Genomic DNA, 11,975 nt, shown 5'->3' on the forward strand with positions numbered 1-11,975 from the left:
TCTCCTGGCATGTATTCCTGCAGATCCTGATAGGCACAAAACATCTGCATGCTTTCTCATATATTCTACTACTGTCCTTTGCCATTCGAATCTTACTGCATAGTTGGATTTTCTTGATAGGCCTCAACTGCTCATGCCCAACTATCTGCTTTTAACCACAGCAAACTTCTCTGCAATCAGTAATACTTTAATTCAGTGGTTCTCACACATTTAGCACTGGGACCCACTTCCTAGAATGCAAATCTGTCAGGATCTACCAGAAGTGATGTCATGACCAGAAGTGACATCATCAAGCAGGAAAATTTTTGACAGTCCTAGGCTGCAATCCTTCCCACACTTACCCAGCAGTAAGTTCCATTGACTATCATTGTTAAAAGAATATACATAGTAGCTTGTTAAAAGTACAAGTCTGTAACATGTCCCCAAATGCTGTCACATGCCATGGTAGCATCAAGTCAAATATATCAAAAATAAAATATTGAAATGAATGGGGACCCACCTGAAATTGGCTCACAACCCATCTCGTGGGTCCCGCCCCATAGTTTGAGAAACACTGCTTTAATTGATTGGGTTGGTGGTTTGTTTTTTAGATGCTGCTCAATTTACATAAGAAGAGTTGGATGGAAGGCTTAACCCTTCAAGACTACAGCGAACACTGCAAGCTCAATGAAACAGTAGTGAAGGAAATGCTGGAATTAGCAAAGAACTATAACAAGGTAACTTATTGACCCATTGGCTGAGCAATTGCTTTGATTAGCTAGGGATCCAAGTGTGCCCCCAAACTCCAATTAGTTTCTTGTAAGTCCAGTCTTCGTATAATGGATGCGGGTGGGATAGCTGTTCATCCCAGGTGAAAAAAATCAGAGTAGATGTGCAGTAAGCACAGGCGATGGCATGCCTCTATCAGAAGAACATTTCTAAATGTTTAAAAGGTTGTGTTCAAGGAATTATGCATTACTTGGGAGAGACTAGCTTTGCCACCAAGAAGTATTTTGTTGTTTATAACAGCAAAAAGATGGTTCAAGTTGTGAACTATGCAACAAAATTGTTGCTTGTCACTAGGGATGCTGGAGGCCATGTTGTGCACGGACCAAGATATTTATGTCTCTCCCATTGTAGACTTCTATTGCTGAAAGCTCCTCCGGCAGTGGCCTGGTTTTTGACTATTGCTCTCGAGTTTTCTCTCTGTGTGCAAAATATATAATTATATAAAACTATCTTAATATATAATTAAATAATAATAAAAATTAATGTCTATAAATAACCACATTACACAGTGGAAATGCTAAATAGAGCAATGATAGTTTTTCTTAATCACAAAATGTTGCCATTTGAATACTAGGGAAAATCCTGTCTGTCCCCGTCCCGTTGCATCCCTACCAATGAAGCATTGACTAGAGGAAATAATTCTGTTCCATGAATCACATGAACAAGACTTCTGGATCTTTACCATTGCCCCAACATGCATGGTGTCGTTCTACCTTGTTGACACACAGAAATTAGCTGCCTTTTGTCAATATGTATTTCTTCAAACTATTGCTTTAGCTTCAGTTTTACAAAAGGTTGTGTATTTAAATTTTTTTGGCTCTTGAATTAATAAGATCTCAAATTCCAACCCTTTCTGCATTTCCTTCACAGGCAGTGGAAGAAGAAGATAAGATGACACCTGAACAGCTGGCAATAAAAAATGTTGGCAAGCAGGTGAGGTGTAATGAATTATACTGATTTGAAATAACATTCTTTGTGTATTCTAGTTTAGTCACATGCTGATGATTTTTCTTTCTCTTAAACTCCTTACAAATGGTGAATTTATTTCCATTGAAACATTAGTCTCAACAGTAGACATGAAATTGTCATTTGGCATTTGCCTGTTATATAGGGTACATTTTTGTACCTAAAGAAACTTCCTGGCATCTTAACCTTTAAACACGGTAGGTTTTCTATTGTATTTCTGCTCTTGGGTTTAAAATCCAGCAGAACATGGGGCAACAATTTGTGATCATTCCAGCAATATTTAAAATGTAGATGGGATTCAAAGAACTAAGCACAGACAGCCCAAACCTATGCTGCACTGGCGCAGCCAGACATGGCCTGTGGTGCATCCAAAGCCACTGAGGTGGTGGCTGGAGGTCACCTCAGGATAAGAGGATATTTTCTTCTTTACCCCGAGTAAAGCCCCAACTACCCCTATGTGGCTTCTTGGATCTGTGCCAGCCACAGTTGGTGAAAATCTGGAAAACTCGTGTAGGGCTGCCCAGCCTGGGACCAAGGAGCCTCCACCAGTCCTAGTCCCCCCCCCCCGCTCCATTCTCCTCCTGCACAAAACCACCACTTCCTATCCGACCTTCCAGTCACCCGCTCCCAGGCCCTGCATCGTCCGGCATGAAGTTACCTGTGCTGGCCAGTGCTGGAACAGGATGTGGTGCTGGCAGACCAACTCAGTCTGTTGGGCCAGTGATGCCAACTCATGAGTAGCTGCAAACACACTGTTCAGCATGTTTGTGACACTTGGAACGGGCTCAGGGAGGGTTGCATCCACGCAACAGGACAATAGGATTGCACTGTAGGTTGTGTGTGTCCCAGGGAACTTGACTCCTGTTTTTTGATCAGCAATTGTTCATGTCTCAAGGCAAACCTCTTCTGAAACAGAAGAGATTGGGGAACTGTGTTTCATATAGCTGTCTTGGGTGCCCTTGCCAGGAGAAAAGCGGGATAAAAATTCATTACATAAATATACTAGGAGGGGGTTCCTATTCACAAAGGGAAAAAGTTTAGTTTGTTGTTTTTTTTAAAAGATGGCAATTGAATTCTGGCCCTAACCAGTAATACAAAAAACTGTGACATTGAATTACTTTGCCTTTAGTCTTGCCTAAACAAGTTCTTTAAATTGTGACCATAGTAACTGGCCCATCCTCCAGTAGCAGTAAGGCTTTTGTGCTCATTCTAAACATATTTACTTGAAAGTAGTGTTGCCATTCCCCCCCTCAAGTATTCTGAATAATAGTTTCACCTGCCTTCCCTCCCAACACTTTTTGCACACATTTCATGCTATAACACCTTCATGCTATTGTAGATTTAGAGGTTTTGAGGTACAAGCAGTGGAACAGCTAGTGGGGGCAGGGGACGGTCCGCCCAGGTTCCATCCTTGGGGGGGGGGGGGTATCACTAGTGCCCAAGATTGCTAAAATTGCAATTTTTAGGAATAATACCATCATATAAACCATTTGATGCATAATTTACAGCAGAATGCAATGAAACAAACCAGAGTGAAATATCTCCATTCTATCAAACTGTATGACCAAAAAAACAGAAAACAAAAATGCAACTGTCTCATGTAACAAAACGTACAATTCCTTAATTCAGAACGGACCAATGAGACTGATTGTTCAAAGAGCCAATGAGATGTTATTATGATACAGCATGGAACCAATAAGCAAGATGACACCATTGGTGGATACAGTGTTTGTGTTCGGGGGTGGGCATGAGCGCTACCTTAATTCCAGAGCCCAGGTCAACCAGATGGATGGTCCTGAACTCCTGATTGAACTTCAGCCTTTGTGGCCAAGGTTTGCTGGGTGGGTAGACCTGAGCTCCTGTCTGGACTTAGAGCCCAGATCTACCTGCCAGGTAGACCTGGGCTTCCATTCTGACTGGTGCCTGATTTCACTCCCATCCTGGCAGGCGCCCTTACCTGCTGACAAATTAATTTTGTCATATGAGGGGAGTGAAAAAATGTATGGGCCTCGGTGGTCAAATGACCTAGCTACATTACTGGGTACAGGGCAAATCTCTGGTTTGCATCTTGGAATCTTTCTTGGAAGCAAGAGCTGGTAGATGATATTTAAGATGGATCAATGGATTGGGGAAATTGAATTTCATCATTGCTGTGAACTCACACAGGGACTTTCGGCAAGCAGTGGTCTCTCACCTTCAGCCCTCCCACTCTCCATGTTCTATCATCAGGTTAATTATGTTCTATGACTCACTCAGATTAAGTGCAGTTACTTGTAAGTAAACCCCATTGAGCAAAGTTTATTTCCAAATGTGTTTCATATTAGAGTTCCAGACTGTTGAAGAAGGAGGAAGTTCAAGTATACTTTGAATTTAGCTTGGATTCCCCTTCAACAAATTAAAATGACTATTCAAGTTACTAGGGAGGGTTCATAATACTCTAAAAAAATTTAAATCTTCTTGGAAGAAAGGAGTTGTGTTTATTTTTACTGTTATAAAACATTGTGGGTAGTCTTCATCCAAAGTTTCAGGATTGTTTTTTATGTTCTGAGTTAAATGTAGCTGCCTAATGTTATAAAACATTGTGCAGATACTTGGAGCATAATCCGCCTTCCCCTTAAAAAAACTAGATATGCTGTGTGGTACCCAGTGATTAAAGAGAACAAGTGAAGCTGAACAATGGACCATTATCTCAACCATTAAACTCCCCCTGGAAGTTGCATTATGGATGGAAACTGGGGAGAAAAATAAGCTTGTTTCTGTTTATGCGTGATGGATTGTGCATTTATCAAATACCTATTGAAACACAAACCTGAGGTTGTCAAAAAATAATTATTCAGAAACGTACAGCTCTTGCACTGAGTAACACTGTGAATGCGTTCCTAACTGCACTCTTGGCCAGTGCAGTGGCTGCTGTGCCAGCCAAAGGTGTCACAAACATGCCATAAAGCATGTTTGCAGCATCCAGAGAGGAGGCTGCACCAGCAGGGTGGCCTGTGCTACTGCCCTGCTGATACCTCATCCAGGCATTTGGCTGGATGGCACAGGTAAGGTTGTTCTGACCAGCAGAGAGATGTCAGAAGGGAGGCAGAGATGGGCATTTCTAGGCATGTGAGGGTGGAATGGGGCAGATTGGGTCTGATAGGGGGACTTCCTCAGCCATATCCTAACCCCCCTCCATCCTTCCCAGTGTTACTCCAGGCTTCCAAGATTTACACCAGCTTTATAGCTGGCATTGATCCAAGAAGCCGCATAGGGCATGCTGGGACTCATCACAGGTTAAGGGGAAAAATATCCTCTTATCCCAAGGAGTCCTCCAGCTACCTACTAACCTGCACTGGATACACCGCAGCCCATGCAACCTGGCTGTGCTGGCACAGGTTAGGATTGGACTGTGAGTAATCTTAGAATGGACAGAGAAAAATTTAAGTAGCAAAATGAAGATTCGTCACTGTTGCAGGCATGTTACACATTTTCTAAAAAGAGCATTTTAGCATCATTTCAGGGTTTTTTTTTCCCTGCCTCACTGTGTTTGCTATCTGTATTTTATTGTTTGTTTTCATTTATTTAATTGGAAAGCGCTTTTGTTTTGAGTGAGGATATCTTAAAATAACATGGGATGAAGTCCCAGTTCCATTCGAAGCAAATGGCAAAGCTCCCATTGATTTCAATGGAGCCCAGATTTTATTAATAAACTTGATAAATGAATAAGAAAAGGACAGTGTTACTGAACTGATTATTACTGATCTTGGCTATTCACTTGTAATGCACTACATACCCAGCTTTTTAAATATCCTCCTTTTTCAAAAGGGTAATATGTTTAAACTTTATATAATACTGTATAGTAGGCTGATACAGTAGACTAAGGGCCCAATCCTATCTGATTTTCCAGCACTGGTGCAACTGCAATGCAACCCCAAGGTAAGGGAACAGATGTTCCTATACCTTAAGAGGGTCTCTGTGACTACCTCCCCATCACAGGATGCAGTGCATGCCCCACTGGAAAATTGGATAGGATTGGTCCCGAACACTGTAGATATCTGACATTAATAACAATCAAACTACACGTGATACGTGTTTGCAACTGAGGCACAACACATTGTATGGTACCTGTCATAACTCCATCACCTGTGATTGAATGCTCCTGCCCTAAAGCAGCCTAACATTTGGCCAAGCCCTTAAGTTTATAATTTGGAGAAGGGGAGTTTAAAATTTGAAGGAAGTGGCATTGTGCAAATGCCACTATATGCTATATTTTCAGGGTTTAGTGTCTAACTGTAAATAATTGTGGACAGCAATTGTTCAGGTTTCAGGAGGGCTGCACCCATTCACAGAATTTTGTGTGCATTCTAGTGTGCTCCCAGAACTCAGTTACCCCATTACTAAGATTTTTCTAAGCTGACCCACGACCACTGAAGAAAGTGGGAATGCCCTTGCAAGTGTGGGGAACTCTATAGACCTGTCAGGGCTGCAGAACACTAGTGGCAAAAAGAAAAAAATTATTCACCCAGCTTGGGATATTTTGTAGAAAATGAAGTATTTGTGTCTTCTCATGGTTAGGTGTTGAATTTGTCCAAAACACCACTTCATATCAGTAACTGAGGGCCAAATCCTATTCAATTTGCCAGTGCCAGTGCAGCTGTGCAAGTGGGTCATGCACTGCATCCTGTGGTGGGTAGGCAATCACAGAAGCCTCCTCAAAGTACGGGAACATTAGTTCCCTTACCCTGGGGCTTCATTGCGGCTGCACTGGAGCTGGAAAGTTGGATAGCGATTGGGCCCTGAGATGCTGTTCATGTAGCACTATACAGCTTCTATCTGTTTTGCATGCAGAAGGCTCCAGGTTCAAGCTTTGTCATCTTCAGGTGGACAGAAAAAATTTCTGCCTGAAACCCTGCAGAGCCACTGCTAGTCAATGTGGAGCTAGAGGCACCAGTGATCTAATTTGGTATAAGCCACTTCCACTGCTCACCAAGTTTTTTATTAGAAACTGTATCTAGTAGCTGGCATAAGGGGATTGGGAGGCTGAGTTGCTGACTGATGGCATCGTGTTCATCATCCAAATAGAAACTCAGGATGACCATTTACAAATGTGATTTTCCAAGTATTTCTATAAGTAACATTTTCTACTTTATATTTTAGGACCCCAAACGTCATTTAGAAGAACACGTGGATGTACTGATGACTTCCAATATTGTCCAGTGTTTAGCAGCTATGTTGGATACTGTTGTATTTAAATAATGTGTTCATCATGAATGCTGTTTCTTGTCTGTAATCATCCATTGTTTCAAGCACTGAGACGAAGATATATTTGGATGTCGGAGACATCTGGCATCATTTGCAGTCTAAGAGCAGCACTCTTAACACCTTTCTGTCTCTGTTGAGCAATTGCTTTGGGGCTTTTTTTTTATGCTGGGGTCTATGCAGATACTAGAGCCATTCATGAACTGAGTGTGGGGAAAAATGGTTTTTATTTCATTTTAGTATTTGGAAGAAAATCAGCAATTCATATATATTAATGATTGCTATGTAGTTAAAAAAATCTGTAACCTACTTATTGTTCTGGTGGTTTTGTTCATAAATTGATGGACGTGTTAGGAAGTGCTGTACAAAACTCAAGAAGCAGAGAAAATATATTTCAACAAGCTAATACTTCAGAAATGAAACCTGGTGACCTGTGACAGGGGTGTGAATTTTTTTCTTTTTTACAAAAATTGATTCAGCATATGGGAAGCAGACTTGGCAATCTTGAGAACTAACAGTGCCACTGGCTTTTTGTGTGAATCATGGCTGACCTCCAGAACTTTATCAACTGTGCTCAACCATGACAGATATCATAAATAATACTAGAACATTGCCTAAGCCAGCACTGAATGGTGATTGTTTCTACCCCCTCTTTGGATTAGGGCTTTTCTTCCTGCAAATGTAATTCCTTGCACTCCTCTGTTTTTGAACTGGTCAGGATTGCTCACCATAAAAAATAACTACATAAATGTATACAAGATGAGTTGAGTAAAATTGGTTTGATCCAGAGCTATTTTGCATGAGCAGAAAAACATTTTCACTTGTACAAAGGGCGTGTGTGCAACTTCTGACAACTCTGACTTTGGTGAGTAGCTGCATATGCCATATCCCACACTGTTCCTCAAGCTTGGCTTTTGTGGGACTACAGTACAGAGGGAAAGGAGGAAAAACCCTATTCTGCAAGCAAAATAGTGCTCGTGTTCCCTAGCTTTTTGGAACTTGCATGGATTTTCTGTGGAGTTCTGATGAACAACCTTCTTCAATATAGGAAACCAAAAATATGGATAGCAACAAGTGGTTGTATGTAGGATTACTTTGATATTATACAGGTATAATCTTTATATGTGATCATAAGACAATAGGAGTTCTAACTGTAGATGATTGCATTTGTGGGATTTGTGCCATCTTTTATTTCTTTTATTTCCATCTCTTTTATTCTCTTATTTCTCACTTCTTTATTTCTCATTTCTTTATTCTTTCTCTGCCATCTCTTTTATTTCTCATCTTCCCCTGCCATACAGACACACACTTCAAACTTCTTGCTCTTAAGATTGCAGAGAGTATTGAAAGTATGTGGAGCTGATGCCTGCATTCAGAGAGTTTTGGGGACACTCATTTTCAAAGAAACAAATTAGTTGCAAATAAAGATGTTAAAAAGCTCTTCCCCAAAAAATATAAATTTTGTCACCATATTCTACAAATGTCTATTGAGACATCAAATCACAAATACTACCTTAAAAATTATTTGGGATAAATCTGTTTTGGCAAAGGAAATCTCAGACCCTAGTTGAGAATTGAGCAGGAATGTCAGTGATCAAGACGAATGGAGTGAAACTCAGGGTCCTGCATAGCTCTTTATTACTTTCCTTGACTAGCAGAATAAAGTATGCAGAATATGCATGTTAATTTATGCAGGTTACACAATTGGTGTAGTGGCTTGTTTTATTAAAAGTGCAGAGTAAACACCTCTCTGAAAATGGAGAGATGTTTTTGTTTTAATTGAAGACTGCCTGCATAATACTGGGGAGCTGTGTGTGAGAGGAGGTCTATTTGGGAAGGTTGTTGGTGTTCAGACCTCCTACTCAAAACTTAGTAGGGCAAAGTCCCTTAAGGCTCCAGTCTCAAAAGCAGTCTTCCTTCCGCTTATTAATGCAGCCTGCTCCTGGTCAGTGGTTTTGGACCCCAGATGTAGCCCACATGTGCCTCTGCAAGATAAGCTCGTGTTACATGTAGCCTTATGCTTTGGAGCAGAGGGAATAAAAAGTAGTCTCAGATATATGGATAGGATGTTCTGTATTTGGAAACAAGGGAGAAAAATTTCCCACAAACTCAGTTATACGTTTCAGCTGTATCATGAAGGAGCAAAGACCCATAGATTATAAGCCCTGAATCTGGGGGGAGGATTGGGGGAGGGTGGTAGACCTGTTGTCAAAGGAAAGCCAAGGCAGATAGAGTTTTTGTCCTCTCAAACTGCTTTTAGTAGAGAAAAAGGGAGAAGAAAATTTGTTCAAGGTAGAAAAACTGTTATATTCTGCAAAATCAACTTAAATGACAACCTATTGGACAACTTTGATTTAGTGTACCATACATATGCCTTCATAAGTATGTTTTGCTCTCACAGATCTGGTTGTTGGATCACCACTTTCCAATTTCACTTTGGAAAAAGATGTACTGACAAAGCAAATGCAAGAACGTACTTCCAACCAAACCAGTGCTTCAAACCATTTCCTGCACATTGCTAGAAATGAAGACCACCTCCATTCTTCTACCAAGTGTATATCACCATCAGCCACCCAAGCAAACAAGAATGAAGTACTCTGATTCCCAATTACTCAGATAGCCCAATTTGGGGTGGCATGATTGAATGCTATTCTTTCTCTCCCTGCTACTGTTTTTGTTGTGTTGGACAACTCTATGTTCTCCAGTCTTGAATTTAAGCCCTGATTGCCGGGAATATTTGAAGATGATCTGCATTTATCCCTCTGCCTCTATTACCCCTCTCATTCAGGGTTAAGATGAAAAAGGTATCAATTATATTTTGAACTTCACAGACAAATGCTAAAGGGGCTGCCCTCCTCACCTGTGCTTCAAATCACAGATGATTATTTTGCCAAGGCAGCTCTGTCTCTGGCCAGCTCATTAGTTCTACACACAGGGTAGCTCCTAAAGTGCTTGAGCATGCCCCAGGAGATTTTTGGCTCTTAACACCAGAAATAACCTCCTCTTCAGATAGATTTTGTAAGATCCCTCATTCAAAAGCAGTTTTGTCCAGTCTCTGAACCAATGTGTGAGTATGTTTGCCAAAAACACATATCCCTTTTTAAAAATTAAAATACTTGTGTTAACATTGCTATAATTCTTGTGATTATTTTCTATATCTCACACCTTAAAATTACTTCTTTCCCCTCTAAGCCTGAATATAATGAAGCACAGATCTGGTCCCAGATCTGGCTGCATCCCTCTTCTCCCCCCCCCCCCCCCACATCTTATCCTCGACTCTTACTACTACTACTTGACAAGGTGTTCCTGCTGTCAAGGATGCTTTTTTCTTTTTGTTCTTAGCTCTATAGCTTTTCTGACTACTTCAGAGCCTTTTATATGCAATCCCGAGCTTTAAGAGAGTGTGCCCATATGTACACACACACACAAAATCAGGCGTAGAAAACTGACCACATTTCATTCAAATGATTTCAGCAAATCCTTTGGATTTGGCTTTCAGTTCCTTTTCAGGGTTCAGCACCTAGATAATCAGTTCAGATATATTAATGAGTCAGTCTTTCAAACATGCAATAAGCTACCTCAAAGGCCTGGGCACAATGAGACCAAAGCTTGAGATCCATTAATTGGGAAGCAGATGCTAACTGAATATTTGTTTTAATGGTGTTAACAGTTGGCTGTGTTAGCATTCAAGCTCCTTAGGCTTGACCTCTATTGTGTACATATATGGTATATATTTTTTTTCCTTGGCAGAACACATTGCACTTAACCCCACTCTTCTGGTTTGGTCAAAGTTCATGTGTATATTGAATAATATAGATATGATACTGGCTTTGATGAAAAGCTGACAATAAACACTACCTCCCTCCCAAAAGGTTTCTTTAAATGTGCCTTGAAGGCTATCAGTTCATTTTCACTTAAGACTTGGTGGTGTTGCTGATAATAGGTGGAGTATCCTATGCTGGTCCAGTAGATCAAGCCTGGGAAAGAGAAATGACAGGAACTTCACTGTCCTATGCTACAGTCCCTGGAGTAGGCTCCATTGAACACAGTGGGACTTGCATCTGAGTAGGCATACCTAGAATTGGGCTGCTAAGTGATGGATAATTTTTTTTTTATGCTGTGTGAACTATATTTCTATAGAATTTCCATGGCAGGATCAGTCCTTGTCATCTGGGAAGTTCCTCTCAGGCAGGCAGGTCATGTCATAAAGCCTTCCTGAGGGGATGGGCTCCCTTGATTCCCTAAACTGACCTTGCCTCTAGGCACAGTAGGTTGGGTTTTTTCTTGTTCAGCCTATCTGACCTTCAAAACTTTTTTTTCCTGGGGTTTTGGCCTCTAACTTTTAAACAAGCTGTGAGGGAAACAATCACAGCCATTTTGCCTGAGCTCCACTGACTGCTGTCCTTGTTGGAGCAGAAAATGGGGTTGCTTCTCGCCCCCCCTAAGCAACTGGACAACTGCAGGCCCCTCCAGTGTGGGGGAGAGCATAGGAGCCTGGCCGCAGGGCAAGTCTCTGTGGTGGCTGACAGCTTGAGCCTTTTCCCACCAAAACTGCAGACTACTCCATAGCGGTAGGCTGCTACCCAGCAGCTGTGTGTAAAAGGCAGAATTACTCTCCCGATTCTCACTCAAACAGTGGTGCTGACAAGACAAGCCTGTTTCCGACCAAAACACCACACAGCAGGCAAGGTTCTGCCCAGGATACTGTAAGGGCATGGCAGAGCATTGACTGAGTCCTTCAGAAGCCCCACTCTGTGCGTGAGGCGTTTTTTTATTCATTGAGGGGGTGATTTGTGCAAGATGACAAACCCCTCTAGAGAGGCATCTGAGACCCCAAGTCCACGCTCTCTGTGCCTTCCTCTCTCAACTGGGAGGAATTAACAACCACGATTCAGAGCATGGTTCAGGCCGATGTCTCCTCCAACTGGCCCTTAATGCGGTTCCAATCCCTTCTAATCCACATCAGGGCCAGGCTCAGCTAGTTGTTGAGCTTTCTTTTC

At 41.5% G+C, this 11,975-nt stretch overlaps 1 protein-coding gene across 1 annotated transcript in view; it reads left to right on the top strand.

The window, feature by feature from the left end:
* The window catches only part of PSMD14 (proteasome 26S subunit, non-ATPase 14), a 70,612-nt gene extending 60,501 nt beyond the window's left edge, over window positions 1–10,111 (top strand). Inside the window, exons 9-11 of the mRNA XM_066612091.1 lie at window positions 591–716; window positions 1,639–1,701; window positions 6,874–10,111. Of these exons, the coding sequence (XP_066468188.1) occupies window positions 591–716; window positions 1,639–1,701; window positions 6,874–6,972 (288 nt within the window). The 3' untranslated portion in view covers window positions 6,973–10,111. The remainder of the gene's footprint in view (window positions 1–590; window positions 717–1,638; window positions 1,702–6,873) is intronic.
* Window positions 10,112–11,975: the final 1,864 nt, after the last annotated feature.

Source organism: Tiliqua scincoides, chromosome 1, assembly GCF_035046505.1.
Source record: "Tiliqua scincoides isolate rTilSci1 chromosome 1, rTilSci1.hap2, whole genome shotgun sequence".
Taxonomy (NCBI): Eukaryota; Metazoa; Chordata; class Lepidosauria; order Squamata; family Scincidae; genus Tiliqua; species Tiliqua scincoides.